The 15,749-nt window shown below is 51.5% G+C and overlaps 1 protein-coding gene across 2 annotated transcripts in view; it reads left to right on the top strand.

The window, feature by feature from the left end:
* The first annotated feature begins 1,962 nt into the window (after positions 1-1,962).
* Positions 1,963-15,749, top strand: part of INTS3 (integrator complex subunit 3) — a 67,325-nt gene continuing 53,538 nt past the window's right edge. Inside the window, exons 1-3 of one of the 2 annotated variants that reach the window (XM_074980720.1) lie at positions 1,963-2,399; positions 13,292-13,375; positions 14,912-14,995. In XM_074980720.1, coding sequence (XP_074836821.1) covers positions 2,304-2,399; positions 13,292-13,375; positions 14,912-14,995 — 264 coding nt within the window. In that variant the 5' untranslated portion in view covers positions 1,963-2,303. The remainder of the gene's footprint in view (positions 2,400-13,291; positions 13,376-14,911; positions 14,996-15,749) is intronic. The other variant, XM_074980721.1, reaches the window with a different exon arrangement.

Here is a 15,749-nt window from a genome sequence, read left to right as displayed (position 1 = left end):
GTCAGGAACTGGTTGGGGGGCACCTCACACTGCAAGAGGACTTATCTCCCCAGCTGGGTGCTTTCTGCTGTGCCTGGCCCTCTGCTGAGCTATTCCTTTCCCCTTCCACCCCACTTCCCTCAGCTCCTTTATCAGGGGTACAAACCCGGCTCTGCTGGCTACCCTGGGAGGGAGGCTGGCTGGCATCAGCCAGCAAGAGGGGCACTGCTGGGGACCAGTGCAGCCAGAACAAGGTGGGTTCCTCTCCCCTGTGACACCAGGCCAAGCACAGCCAGGTTCCCAAGCCGCGCAGCTCAGCCCTACTGCTGTTCCAGCCCTTGGCCCCAGCAAGGCCTGCGTCTCATCCCAGCCCCCCTACATCCAGTTCTGGGCTTCCTTCAGCCCTGTATGCTCTGGGTCCTACCCCACCCACACAATTCCAGCCCTGGGACTCAGCCAGGCCTGCTCTCCTCCCAGCTGGGTCAGTCCCTCTGCCCTCCCTCACCAGGACTGTCCACAGCAATCCCCCTTGAGCTTGCATCCAGCCAGTTCAGCCCCAGCACCTCCGTGCAGGCCGGGGTTAAACTAGGGCAACCATATGTGACCATTCAAAAAAAGAGGACCTGCCTGCTCCCCGAGCGGGAGTGTGTCTGTGTCAGTCGCTTCTGCCTCTGGGTGTGTTAATGTACTAGATACACTAGAACACATTAACACACTGTGAGTGGGTAGATACTGCTACAGACACACTCCCACTCGGGGGTCCTCTTTTCTGTATGGTAACCCCAGTTAACCGCCCCCTCGCTGTCTGGTGAGCTGGCTGCCAGCCCCACCGTGCCTGGGTGGCATGAGGACAGCTCAGTCCGTAGGGTGGCACAGGGTGGCTCCAGGAGCGGAGCGCCTGGGCCTGGTGCTTTTGGAGCCTTAGCAGAGCAGCAACTTTATCCTGCAGCCACAGTGTGGGGCCAACTAGCCATACTGGGGCCAGCCCCCCCAGCTCCTGCTTGGTCCCAGAATGGTGGGCAGTGAGGAAGAGCCAGGCCTGTGCAGAGGATGGGAGGGGTCACGGTGGGGGTGGGGGCTGGGACAGAGCTATGTGGGGAAGGGGGTGGGGGCAGGGCAGAGCCCTGTGGGGGGTCATAGTGGGAAGGCTGGGGCTGGGGCACGGCTGTGGGGGGGGGTCAGAGTGGAGGGCGGGGCACAGCGCTGTGGGGGGTCATAGTGGGGGGGTTTGGCAGAGCTGTGGGGGGGTCAGAGTGGAGGACAGGGCAGAGCCCTGTGGGGCCTCGCGGAGGGACTGGGGCAGAGTCCTGTGGGGAGGCGGAGCAGAGCTGTGGGGGGGTGTCACAGTGGTGGGCGGGGCAGAGCTGTGGGGGGGTGTCACAGTGGGGGGTCAGAGTGGGGGCGGGGCAGAGCCCTGTGGGGGGCGGAGCAGAGCTGTGGGGGGGTGTCACAGTGGGGGTACAGAGCTGTGGGGGGGTCAGAGTGGGGGCGGGGCAGAGTCCTGTGGGGAGGCGGAGCAGAGCTGTGGGGGGGTGTCACAGTGGGGGTACAGAGCTGGGGGGGAGTCAGAGTGGGGGCGGGGCAGAGCCCTGTGGGGGGGGACAGAGCTGTGGGGGTGTCACAGTGGTGGGCGGGGCAGAGCGGGGGGGGGCCCACGGGTAGCTCCTTCTGCCCCCCACATTACAGCGACTCCCCGGCAGAAACTCCTCCCCTTCTTCCCAATTGGCCAGACCTCCTCTCCGGCCCCGCCCCCACTCTGACGGACCGTTGGGGCGGAGCCGCCTGTCTCTCGAGGGCTTCTCTGCGCTGCCATTGGCTGTCCTGGGCGAAAGGGGCGGGTTCTTCCGGCGCGTCCGCCGCTTCCTGCTCCGCGCTGCCCGCCCTCCCGCCTGTCGTTCCCAGTGATTTCCGGTCTGTGCTGCTGGGTGGGGGGTGAGGAGGCGCTTGCTCTCCCTCCCCTCCCCCCCCGCGTGCAGAGCCTCCTTGGTCCCCTCAGAGCAACACCTCCCCCACCGGGGGACAGCGCCCCCGCCCGCCCCAGCCGGGGACCTGCCCCTCCCCCACCCCGCCCCTCAGCTGGGGACCTGTCCCTCCCCCACTTGCCTCCAGCCAGGGTCCTGCCCCTCCCCCACCCGCCCCAGCGCTCCCTGGAGGAGTCAGGCAGGTGCTGGGAGGAGGCACCCCCCATAACTCCCCTCCTAGGAGCGGGCCTGGGGGAGACAGGGCAGCTCCTCTGCCGCCCCCCTCCCCCCGTGAGGACCTAACCCCTGGGAAAGGCTGTGTGGCCCCCTCGTGAGTGGCAAAGGGGAGCCCCCGGCCCAGCCATGGAGAAGGGGAAGGGGGGAGCAGCAGCAGGAGGAGGAGGAGGAGGGAAGTTGCTGCTCTCCACCATCCTGGATGCCAAGGATGAGTTAGAGGAGGTAGGTGTGGCAAGGGGGCTGTGAAGGGTGGGGCGGATGCTGGGGGGGCAGTGAGCTGGGCAGGGGACACACTGCGGTTCTCATTCCCCACTGCGGGTGCCACTGCCTCAGCTTTCCCCTGAGCAGAGGTCAGCTCGCAGTACATTGTGACCTGAAGCGTGTGTGTATGTGTGTGAAGCTACCCAGATCTTGTCTCCATTTTACTGGTGGGCAAGTGGTAACATGTTAGCCAGCTAATGGTCCCAGTGGGCAAGGGGTTCTTTGCTTGGGCTTTGTTTTCTCCACTGTCACTGGGGGCAGGCCCTGCTCCCCATGCATGGTTACATTGGAGGTGCAAGGGGCTATGGATCAAGATCACCGAAGATCAATCCTGCTGTGGGTGAACTTCCAGAGTTCAACTTAGCGTGCCTAGTGGGGACACACTAAATAGAATTGACAGGGTGCTGACGTTAGCTGTGGTTCTCCTATCCTCTATTAGGCCCAGGCTCTCATCCATCGCTTAATGGAGACTGCGCAGAAACCCAAATTAAGGTACTCTGACTTTAGCTATGTAATTGATGTAGCTGAAATTGTGTACCTTACTGCAACCTTCGACTTGCCTGAAGCCTGGGTCATACATCAGCATTCACAGGAATCCTCATTTTCTCTTTATGGTAATAAGAAAATATTGTCATGCTGGAAAACATTTATACTGACTGCCAAAGCATTTCGGAGCCCTGACAGGATCCAAAATATGAGATCTTGAAATCCTGTTGTTCTGCTTATTGTCTTACCCTACATGGGTAGATGGTCAGAGAAGGATTGGAAATCAGGATAGTTGAGATCTGTTTGTGGTGCTGAGGCATTGGTGTTTAGTGGTTAGGGCAGGGCCTGACAGGCTGAACTAGTTCTGGGTTTTATTCCTGACACTGCTTCAGATTTCCTGCCTGACTTTGAACATACAAGCTCTGTTCCTCAGTTTACTCATCTGAAATGTAGTTGTTATTGTAGCTGCCTCATGTGGCGTTAATGTTCATAAAGCATTTTGAGAGCCTCTAAAAGGAGCTATTGTAGGCTTAATTATACTATCACTTTAGATACCCAAATCATGTCACAACTAATGTCTCTTGAACTTCTGGACTTCCAGGACCAGCTTTTATTTACCATGAGCCAGAAGCAAATGTATTGAGGACTGTTGAAACAGTGCTGGCTAACATGGTGTTGACAATGAAGTATGAAAGAAAGACACAAAGGTATTTGGAATGACTTGGTCTCAAGGTCTGAGACATATATCAAATCAAACTTCTGGGCCTGGAAGCGCCTTTAACATTTGCAAAACTCTCTGCTGTGCTTGTTTGTTGTTGGTACTAGTCCATGTCTGAATAGTATAGCCCCATCCTCAGAGTAGTGTCACTTCGTGTGCCTGTCAAAGCTGAACACTCAAATTCTCCTTGAAACCCAGCCAAGGACTCTTTTGGTGGCTTGTCTGGAATCTGCATAGCACTGTTGTTTAATGTTCCATAGTGCTCCTTTCCCATGGATCTCTGGGAACTACAGCCTCAGACCTTGTCCAGCCAGTGAGGTAGGTATTTTTGCTTTACAGCTGAGATGATTGGCACATGGGCAGGTGAAGTAACTTGTCCAAGATAAGCACCGGAACTGGGAAGAGAATCCAGAAGCCCTGACAAAGGGTCTCATGCTTTATCTTTAGGAATCTCGCTTTGGGCATGCATTTTGAAATCATTAAAGCATTTAAAGGGACTCCAACTTGAAATTCAGTCACTTTTTAAGAAATGGGTTAAAAATAGTGTCAGGTACTGCACTGGCTTTTCAGTCCCCCAGCCAGTTTTCATAGTTTTACTGTCATGTTTTCCTGTTCAAAAAAAAAAAAGCCACACCCTTCTTCCGTGCAGTGGTGTGTAAGACTCACAAGGGGGATGCTCACTATAGGTGGGAAGCAGGGCTCATATATCCAGTGCTGTCAAATAGCCAATGTCAGCACAGTGGCAAACTCAAGAAACATGCCTCTTCTAAACTTGCCACTTTAATAATGGTACGCGCTGATGACAACAATGGTAGGTTAAGCAACGCTCTTGGATGAGTGTTGTTTAAGCTGACAAAGTTCTTCGAAAACATGTTACATATGGTACCCTAAACTAAGACTCGGAGAGAAAACTGACTTCTTGCCATCCTGCCGTGAGTTCTGATAAAGTAAATCAAGCTCATCACTAGACAGCATCTGTTTAAAGTTGCTTTAAGGTAGGGTTAACGTCTTTCTTTAAAACTAACCTGTTAGTCGCTCTTCGAGTGTGTGTGTCTCATATTTACTGTGACATGGAGCTGCTCTTCCTCTGTGGTACGATATGAGGTATAGGCAATACATCAGCCCCTGTGGTATGTGCACTTTTTTGTACAGTTCTAATACTGATTCTGCAAATGGTTACTCCACTGTGTATAGTCACTTCCCTGGTGACCCCTAAGGATGGAGGCTAATGGTGTGAGGCATAACTGTTAGCAAGAATATTTGTTGCCCCTTTTTTTGAAGATTGATCCCCTAGAGAGAGCTGCTCTGTGTGTTTGTTGTTTTGGTGTCTGGACAGCAGAGTTAGTCTTCAAAATATTCATGGGCTTTTGAAGCCAGAAGGGACCACTGTGGTCATATGGCCTGACCTCCTGCTTAGCAGAAATCACAGAATTTTGCTTGGTGAATCCTGCCCTAGAGGCAGTTATTCTTCCTACTGTATAAGTGGCTTTGTCAAGCCCAGTGACTAGGAATTGAACTTGAGGGTGTCGGTTAGGAACTCAATCAAATCTCAATTTAAAGTTGCAGTTGGAAAGGTCCAGGTTGAACATCAGGAAAAACTTTTTCACTAGGAGGGTGATGAAGCATTGGAATGGTCTACCCAGGGAAGTAGTGGAGTCTCCATCCCTGGAGGTGTTTGTCTCGCCTCGACAAAGCCCTGGCGGGGCTGATCTGATGGGTTTGGTCCTGCCTAGGGCAGGGGGCTGGACTCGATGGCTTTTTTAGGTCTCTTCAGCTGGTCTGATAGCATACTGCCTGCACTGTTTAAGTTGTCCTACTTCTAGTTTGGATTTTCTACCGTCAGTTTGTGCTTACTGGTTCTTGGTCTGCCTTTGCAGCTAACAGAAGTGAACCTCCCTGAGACCTGCACTGTCAGATTTGTTTTGTCCTCTCTGCTAGTTCTACAGACCAGCCCAGAAGAAGCCTTCCTGAAAAGCAGTCCTACCCTTCTGCTCTTGTTGGCCCAGGCGCGCTTGGTGGCACCGCCCAAGGAGGCAGACGGTGAAATGGAGATGTTCTCTTTTCCAAACAGCTCCCTCCTTATTCATGCTCTTACGCTTGGGAGAGTGGTATGTCACTAGCCCATGCCATGAGCAGCCGGGCAGAGTTGTGTTTTAATAATACGGGTGCTCATCAGAGGTGATTGTGTAGAAATAAGTCCTTTGGATCCTGCTTATCAGCTCCTTGAGTTGCGGTTGGCGGCTTTTGCTGGCACAGCCGAATCTGCCCCGTTCACTTTGCAGGAGAGTGAGACAAGCTAGTTTTGTCTCACCTCTGCCAGGTGCCGGAGGTGACTGTTTGCTGGCAAGAGACCCTGCAACTGTACGATGGCAGAGCCTGAAACATTCTAGCTGGGTCTTCAGTTCCTATATTGAGTTTGTTGCTCTGATAGGTCGAATGACTGGGCAGAGTGACAAGGGGCACATCTCCCCAGAAGGCCGTGCACCTGTCTCTTCCAGAGCTTAATCTACAGCTTGCACAGCAAAACTGTGGGCTAGAGCTACAATAACCTTAACTGCAGTGGAGCAGCCTTGCCGCTACATTGAGCTGAGGTTTAAATAGGGGGCCCTGCGGTGTCATTTTTTGCAGTAGTCACACTTGCAGAATAGGAGCCGCGCTCGACGAGCTGTCCAGTGCCATGTGTGTTGCCAGCAGTGGGCTACGGTTTCTATGTAGATCAGTTGGATTGATCGCTTTCCCAGATAATTGGACCAACAGCAATTGGCCACATGCACTACGTTCACAAGCGAGTGAACTGTAAGCATGCCCCAGTCAGGGTTGCCTGTATTTATTAGAATAAGGTTTGATGAAACCACGTTTTCTAATAAATACAGTCAACCCCGACTGGAGCGTGCTTACAGTTCACTCGTTTGTGAACTTAGCACATGTGGCCAACAGTTGTTGGTCCAATTATCTGGGAAAGTGATCAATCCAACCGATCTACATATATACTCCTTTCCCACAACTGATGCTGTGAACCCATGGAGGTATGGTATCATCCTTTACTATGCCGAAGGCGCCCCGGGTTCCAGTCACTCTACAGACAGCAGTTTACGCATGTCTGATGAGTTCCAATAAGAGCGAATCCAGTCACGTGCTAACGTGGTTTCATCGGAACCTTGTTCTAATAAGGTTTCTAGTCACCATCCCCCAAAACCCTGCTTGAAACGGAAGTGGGTGTTGGTCTGAGGAGGTGGAGGTGATAACCTCTGAGTGTCGTTTGCTACAGCTGTTCCCTGGAGCTGTACTGCTCCAGCCGCTGTAGACCTGTCTTTGTTCTCTAGCTACGTACTCTTCCTAGCGCACTGCTTAGGTGCTTCCTGGTGCTTGGCCATGGCCTGCTAATCATGCCCTACCGGTGCTACAGAAGGCTGGGTTGTCAGCCGGTTGGGGCCAAAATGTGGTACTCCTGTTCTGCGTAAAAAGGAAAGAAAGGCATGAGCTATACTCCAGCGGAGATGGGACATGGGTTCCTGAGTGTTCCCGTAAAGTGGGTGGGTGAGAATAAACGACGTTTGAGCTTGGTGGTTCTTGTAGCACGGACGGGGCGTCACCCAGCATCAGCTCTTCCTCTGTGATGTCTGCCTGGCTACTGCCGACATGCTTGGAAGGGTCTGCTCTCCTCATGGCTTGTGCCTGCAGCCCCACAGGAAACAGCTCTGCGTGTGCCTGGGGAGTTGGGGTGGTACCGGTGCTGGCTGGAAAAGCTGGTTTGAAATGGCAGCACATCGCTCTCTGGATGTTGATATCCCAACTACCCGGCAACGTCAGTCAGTTGGTCCTATGGGAGGACTAACTTGCAAAAATCCAATTAAAATAACCTCCGTTGATTTCCTCTGAGGTCAAGTGGAAGCTTTTGCTGCTCACGCCTCAGATTTTTCCCTCATGCACTGTTATAACTTGGCAACCGCAAGTGGGTCTTAGACCATTCCAGGGCAGTGCAGTGTTTGGGAGGGCTGGGAATCAGTTTGGTTCTGATCAGTGGCAGTTTCTCTCCTTCCGTCATCACCATCCCCCAGTGCATGCAGTGACTCAGGGTGCATCTGCACTGCACCCTGGGCCTGGGTCCGTAGGACGTGGGCTAGTGGATTTGGGTTTCCAAGCCCTGCTTGAGTTTTCACCTTGCCTTGTAAGTCTGGGCTCGCTGAGGTAGCACATGTACCGCACGAAGCAGTCCTCTGGATTCGGGCCTCTGGCTTGGCCTGCATCCACCTAATGCATGACAGGAGAGGGATTGCTCTGTTCCACTGCAAGAAGGGTGTGTGCGGAGAGGCTGGGAAGACCTGAGCCATGACAAATGCCCTCCCGCCTCTGGACCCCAGACCTTGTTAAAATTCGGTTCTGAGGCCTCGTATGAAAGCGGGTAGCCTGGCTTGGTTCATAGTGGAGCCTGCACCGCAGAGCATCTCTGGTGTTCCCACTACAGTCTCATTGGCTCTCTAAAGTGCTGCCCCCATAAGGAAGCAGGGTGTCTTACCAAGGTAGGGTTCACTGGCTCTGTCGTAGGTGCCACCTGCCAGTCTTGCCGAGCTCTCTGTACCTCAAATCTCTCCTTTTCCCATGTTCTTCACGCTTTTCTGTTGTCCTGCTGCTTTCCTTGTGGCAGAGAGTGGGGCATGTGGGCTGAGAAACTTAAGACTCTTACAAGCCAGTGTTTCGAGTTCACTAGGGGCTACCTGTGTCAGACATTTGTTCCTCTCCCCAGTATTGGCTCCATTCTGTTCAGCATAAGAACATGAGAATGGCCACACTGGGTGAGACCAAAGGTCTATCTAGCCCAGGATCCTGTCTCCTGACTCTGGACAATGCCAGATGCCCCAGAGAGAGTTAACAGAGCAGGCCGTCTGAGTGATCCCTCCACTGTCTGCCATTCCCAGCCTCTGATGATTTTAAAGACCTATATTGTATCCCCCACGAGTCTCCTCTTTTCTAAGATGAAAAGTCCTAGTCTGTTAATCTCTCCCCACGTGGTATTCGTTCCAAACCCCTGATCGTTTTGGTCGCCCTTTTCTGAACTTTTTCCAATACCAACATATCTTTCTTGAGATGAGGTAACAACATCTGCACATAGTATTCTAGATGTGGGCGTGCCGTGGATGTACACAGAGGCAATAAGATATTTTCTCTTTTATTCTCTATCCCTTTGTTAATGAGTCCTAGCATTTTGTTTGCTTTTTTGACTGCTGCAGCACACTCGGTGGATGCTTTCAGAGAATGTCAGGCTCGCTCTCGTGAGCAGAGTGGCGATGGCTAAATTAGTCCCCATTATTTTGTACGTATATTTGGGATTATTTTTTCCAAAGTGCATTACTTCACAGGTATCAACATTAAATTTTGTTTGCCATTTTATTGCCTGGTCACCTAGTTTTGTGAGATCTTTTTGAAGCTCTTCACAGTCTACTTTGTTCTTAACTATTTTGAGCAGTTTAGTATCACCTGCAAATGTTGTTACCTCCCTGTTTACCCCTTTTTCCAGATCATTTATGAATATGTTGAAAAGGATTGGTCCCAGTACGGACCCTGGGATCACAACAAATTACCTCTCTCTCATTCTGAAAACTGACCATTTATTACTATTGTTTGTTTTCTGTCTTTTAACCAGCTCATGAGAGGACCTTTCCTCTTATCCCATGACAGCTTACTTTACTTAAGAGCCTTTGGCAAGGGACCTTGGCAAAGGCTTTCTGGAAATCTAAGTACACTTTATCCACTGGCTCCCCCTTGTCCACATGCTTATTGACCACCTCAAAGAACTCTAGGAGATAGTAAGGCATGATTTCCCTTTACAGAAACCAGGTTGAACTCTCCCCAACAAATTAAGTTAATCTATGCATCTGACAATTTCATTCTTTACTATCATTTCAACTAATTTGCCTGGTACTGCTGTTACTTACTGGTCTGGAATTGCCAGGATCACCTTTGGAGCCCTTTTTAAATACTGGCATCATATTCGCTATCTTCCAGTCATTAGATACAGAAGCTAATTTAAAGGATAGGTTACAAACCACAGGTAATAGTTTCACGTTTGGGTTCCTTCAGAACTCTTGGGTGGATGCCATCTGGTCCTGCTGACTTGTCACTGTTAAATTTATCACTCTGTTCCAAAACCTCCTCTAATGGCACTTGAGTCTGGGACAGTTCTCAGATTTGTCACCTAAAAAGAACAGCTCCGGTTTGGGAATTTCCCTAGCTTCTCAGTTGTGCAGACCAAAGCAAAGGCTGCATTTAGCTTCTCTGCAATGACCTTACAGGCTTTGAGTGCTCCTTTAGCATCTTGATCCTCTAATGGCCCCACTGGTTATTTATTAGACTTCCTATGTCAGATGTACTCAAACAATTTGCTATTACAGCAAACCCTTGACCTCGCAGAGTTTGTGTCCTGGGCAGCCTACGCAGAGGTTGTGCCCTGGGCAATCTCCACATGGATCAAATTTCGCATAAATTGGCTGTGGGGGTGGATTTGGGGGAGATGCCCGGAATTCCCCTGGCTGGGGGAAGTGGGTAGCTGGAGCCTTTGCTCCAGCTGGCAGTTCCAGCTCCCCTTGAAGGTGGGTGGGGGCCAGGTTAGGGGCAGGGTGGGGCACTTACTGCTCCAGCCACCAACCATGTGGAGCAGCCATGGCACCCCTGCCACCCCCCAGCCACTGTGCGGCTTGGCCCTGGAGCTGCTCGGGTGGTGGCAGCTCCAACCATGGTGCTGGAGCCCTGGGCAGCTCCAGTCGTGCCTGCTTCTCTCTGCCTCCAGGGTTTTAGTGCCAGGCAGCTGCAAGGCAGGAGCTGCCTCCTAAGGAGTCCCCGAGCCAGCCGGCAGCGCAGGGGTAAGTGGCATGACGGGGTACAAGAAAGTAGGTCCCCCTGGACTCAACTCGCGTTACTATAAAAACACGTCAGTTTAGTCTGCGCAAAGTGGGGTCCTCTGTACTTTCTGAATTTTTGGCTAGCTGTTCTTCAGACTCCTTTTTGCCTTTCCTTATATATTTACACTTAATTTGACAATTTATGTTCCTTTCTATTTTCTCACTATTTTTCACTTTTTGAACAACGCCTTTTTATCTCTCACTGTTTCTTTTACTTGGTTGTTTAAGCCATGGTGGCACTTTTTGGTTCTCTTACTGTGCTTTTTAATTTGGGGCATACGTTTAAATTGGTCTCTATTAAGGTGTCTTTGAAAAGTTTCCATGCAACTTGCATAAATTTTACTTTTGACATGTACCTTTTAATTTCTAATTAACCTCCTCATTTTTGGGTAGTTCCCCATTCTGAAATTAAATGCCGCAGTGATGGTTTTCCTACCACCGGGATGTTAAAATTTTGTTACGTTAGGGTCACTATTTCCAAATGGTCCAGTTATATTTACTTCTTGGATCAGATCCCATTCTTCACTTAGGACTAAATCAAGAAAATTGTCTCTTGTCTTGTGAGTTCCAGAGCCAGCTGCTCCAAGCAGCAGGCATTTAAGGTATCAAGAAAGTTGTTCTCTGCCTCCCATCCTGAGGTGACACGACCCAGTGAATGTGGCGATAACTGAAATTCCCCATGATTACTGAGGTTTTTTTATTTTCATAGCCTCTCTAATCTCCCTTAGCGTTTCTTAGTCACTGTCACTCTTCTGGTGATGTGGTCGGTAATATATCCCTACTAGTGTATTGTTATTGTTAGAGCACAGAATTACTATCCATAGAGATTCCATGGAACGTTGTGGTTCTTTTAAGATTTTTATTTCCTTTGATTCTACACTTTCACATATAGTGCCATTCCCCGACCTGCACGGCCTGTTCTGTCCTTCCGGTATGTTTTGTACCTGGGTGTGACTGTATCCCATTGATTGCATTTGAATTATTTGAGCACTAGAAAAATAGCTTTCTGTGTGAACCTGCTCCCACTTCCCTGGCTAGTCCTTACTGTTTTAAAATCCCATTTTGCTCTGTTTGAAAATGGCTTTCCTCTCCCGCCGCTGCTGAATATGACATTCCCAGAAGCAAAGGAAGCTGGCTGCAGGGGAGGAGTGGAGTGGGTTCTGTATGTACCCGACCACACAGAGTGAAGGGAAGTTGAAACCTCTCTGTGATTTTCAGCAACACCTGCTGCAGCAGTGAGTCACAAAAGTCTGCTAGACTCATGCTTTAAGTTGACATCGATGTCGCCCCTTGAACTGCAGGAGATCTGTAAGGCCTTTGTCACATGGCTGCTCACTACGATATCAGTGTGAGTTCTGGGGAAGTGCCTGTCTTGGTGATTGGGAGAGGGTGAGGGTGCTTAGCCAGAGCTCCTGCACCAGCTGTGACGCACTTACCAGTCCCAGTGCTAAATGCTCATGCCCTCTCTGTTCCTGTCCTCATGGTAAAAACAAATATTCTGTGTGCTGGGGTGAGCAGTGCACTCCTTTTGGTAAGTGGGCAGGCAGGCGATGGGGCTCAGCAGCCTGTGGAGGGCCTCGGAGAGGCATGGTGCTATGCGCAAGGGTGGGGGCACTGGGTTTAGACTTGGAAGAGCCGAGTTCTGTTCCTGTCTCTGCCACAGACACCTCAGGCAAGTCACTTAAAATCAGTGTTCTTTAGTTCCCCAACTGCAGATTGGTGACAGCAGGGCTGTCTTCTCCCCCACCCCACCTCCATCTTGTCTATTTAGATAGTAAACGCTTTCCGTGAGGGACTCTCTCTCACTGTCTACACTACTAAACTATACTACTGTAGCAACAAAGAATAGACCGACATAATAGCAGTGCTTGGAGCTGTGTCCCCCCACCCCCCAGGAACAAAAAGGCCCTGAGTGTTGTGAATGGTTGGGTGGTGGCGGTGTGTATTTATTTATTTGTATTTCGGTAATGCCTAGACATCCCAATCATGTGTCAGAGCCAGTGTTCTCTCTAATCTTTTCCACCCATGTGCTGAATAAATTTTTATGTGCACCACAGCATGCACAAATGTGCACTGCCATTCGAAAGCAAATCTTAGCTGTGGGCACTCTGGTAATCAGCCAGGCAGCTTTTGAATGTCTTCTGCTGTGGCTCATGGGCACTAGCATGTGCCCAGAATGGTCTCTGCCACTGTGGCACAACCTCTCGGTCGGCAGATTGTAGCTTTGGAAACAGTCGGACCTGGGAAACCATAGCACTGCTCTCAGAATGGGGACCGATGTCCCTGTGTCACACTGGCCTATGTGCTGTGGGTGCAGCGGGAGGCGGGCACTGGCGTCTTTAGAACACAGACTCAGAGGCAGCAGCTGGTTGTGGGTGCCAGGCACGAATGGGTGGCATGGGGGTTTGAGGCCCCTGCTGCTGCCAGCTGCGTGATGCCCTGAGCACAGGGGCCAGTACTCTCCTGTCGCCTCTCACACTGCTTTCCACTGCAGCAGGAAGTGAGAGGGCCCAGGGTCTCACAACTGATTAGTGATTTTGGTGTCTGAGCAGCTGTTCTCAGGGGCAGGACAGGAGTGCTGGTGAAGAGTCAAGCCCCTTAAAGGCCTCTCAGATTAGGCTCCCAAATCACTCCTGGGACACTTGGCTTTGGGCTTTTACTTCCACAAGCAGCGGGGTGGGTGGATGGGGCTGTGGGGCTCTGGGACACCTGTTCCTGCTGGCTGGTGCATTGATTTGTTTTCTCTCTTTCAGAGACTTGAGCGGTGTGTGGGCGTTGTGACAGCGCTGACCAATGGGGTATCTGAGAGGGAAGCTAACGATGCCCTAAATGCTCACGTAAGTGCCTGATGTGGGTTTCCGTTGGCCTGCACGAGGATACGGTGGGGTGGACATGGGCTTGGGGGCTGCCAGTCAGAAGTGACTACCCCTTCCATCTTGGCGCTGACCCTTTCATGCAGCATGACCCCAAGGAGCAAAATCTTACTCTAAGTCCACAAACCAGGCAGCAGTAGGAATACGTTATTCCTGACATGTTAGCCACACATACGTCTCGCAGCAGTTGTCTTGGCCAGGTAGAAGCTTTCTCTAGCTCAACTTACACGTTACTCTGTACACTCACATCCTGCAAGGCAAGTGTGGTGTGGTGAGCTTGTCGTGTCTGAGGCAAGAGCTCTTTCCATAGAACGGGACCCTGGGCCAAGGGATTTCTGCGGCACAGAAGTTAAGCATGGTGAGAAGAAACACATCAGTTTGCTGCAGAGGCATCTGCACTAGACAGCAGCTGTGGGGGCTGTTGGCGTGCAAGTGTCACCCTTCTTGGAGCAGCAGTGCAGGTGCTGGGCCATTGTCACCAGTCTGGACACTCGTGAGGCGGTTTCCACAGTTACTTTTTTTTTTTAAAGAAAACTCTTCCCTTGTGCCTCTAAAAGCCTCTGGGGGGCTGAGCCACGGTTCCTTGCTGAAAGGCGACTGGCTCCTTTTGTCCGCCGTCACATGCCCACTCTGTCAGGTTGCTGGTGAGGGCTGGATTGTTGATACTGGTCTCCGGAGGCGTGAGTCCACACGTGTTTGTGAATGTGCACGTGCTGGTGGTGGGGTGACTGCTGTTGTCATGCACCTTTTTGCACCTGCCCTCTGCACACCCATTTCTTAGCTTTAGCTCCCCTAACAACCCAGCCATTGGAATCCCCCTGCCGCGTGGTACAATCTTCCCACTGCACTCGCTTCCAGTCCTGAAAAGCCCCCACATCCGGGCCTGCACTGGTGATGTTGCTGTGCAGAGAAAACTCCAGTCACGTTTAGAGGCTCCAGAACGTATTGGCTGCAGTCCCCCTCCCCCCACACCTGCCTTGAGTCGTTGGTGCTGGAGTCGTGACACTGGGAGCCTGGCTCAGCACGAGAGATGCAGGCATGGGCCTCATATAGCTGGCTGGGGCCAGTGGGCACCTTCCCCGCGTGGCTGAAATGCCAGTGAAGTATGTGCCATGCCTCCTGCGAGGCCCAGGTGTGGGAGAGTGCCTCATGCATGGGGATGCTGTGGCGTAACATGCATCCCTCAGGCGTGGCCTTGTCACCCGCATGTGATGTGGGCAAGCCGAAGTCCTGCCGGGAAACCTGCCAGCCACTCCCCACCACCATGGTGACTCTCGCCTTGGGGGAGCGCTGAAGGGGTGCTTGAATTCCCTATTTTAACAACTGTGTGTGTGTGGGAAGGGCCCAGAACTCAATGGGCTTTTCAGCTGTGAATGTGGGGGAAGCCCTGTAACTCCCTGCTGCTGAGTTCCTGGGGGGAGGTGGGAGCATCCACAAGCTACAACTGATCAGAGCCAGGCCTAGTGTTGCTCACTCATATCACTTCCGTTTCCCTGGCAGGTGTGCAAAGGTGCCCCTCAGCATGAGGAGATCTGTCTGGGCCTCTTCACCCTGGTGCTCACGGAGCCTGCGCAGGCACAGAAGGTAAGGGCGGCAGGTTCAGCACTGGCCAGGAGGCGGCTCGTTTCACTGGGCATGCTGCTTGCCAGATGAGGCGTTTCTAATTGTGGCGGATGCTCAGCAGTTCCTGCAGGCTCTGAGGACTTCCTGGGCTGGGATTGTTATCTCGGGTTGGCAAGGCTGATTGCAGGGAGGAGATTACTCAGCTCTTACTGGTCTGTCTCCAGTGTGTTCACATGGCACAAATGTTGGCATCTGTAGTGCAGCAGCAGCAGTTATGTAGGTAGCAAGGAGCAGTGTCTTTGGCAGCTCTGGGGTTAATTGTTTTAGTGGAGGCGCTGGGGGCGGGTGTGTTCCTAAATTAAGGGTGGGAACTGGGGAAGGCTGTTACCTCATGTCTTTTCCCTTCCAGAGTGCAAATGTTTGGTGGCTGGCCAGCTTTATTTGCATACAAAAGTGATTATCTAAAATCTGGACAATAAACCAGATCAGTTCATAAGCAAAACTGAGTGAGAACAGCCCAGCTCCAATAACTGGGTTTTATTTTTAAATGTCGTGGAATGAGGCTGGTAATGGCTATTTCATTTCCTGGATGTTAGACAACCTTAGTGCAAACCAGTGAAGCTTTTGGGGAATGGATTTGAGCTTGGGTTTGTTTTTTTTTCTTGTAGAAGCCATGACTAGGGAATAGAGGGAAGGATTTGGAAAAGGGATTTTATTTCCCTGCTGGCAAACACAATAAAGTGCCAGTCCAGCACTCAAAGAAGCTGCTTGCGAT

Source organism: Carettochelys insculpta, chromosome 30 (assembly GCF_033958435.1).
Source record: "Carettochelys insculpta isolate YL-2023 chromosome 30, ASM3395843v1, whole genome shotgun sequence".
Lineage (NCBI taxonomy): Eukaryota > Metazoa > Chordata > Testudines > Carettochelyidae > Carettochelys > Carettochelys insculpta.
This window is presented reverse-complemented; position numbering and strand designations above follow the sequence as displayed.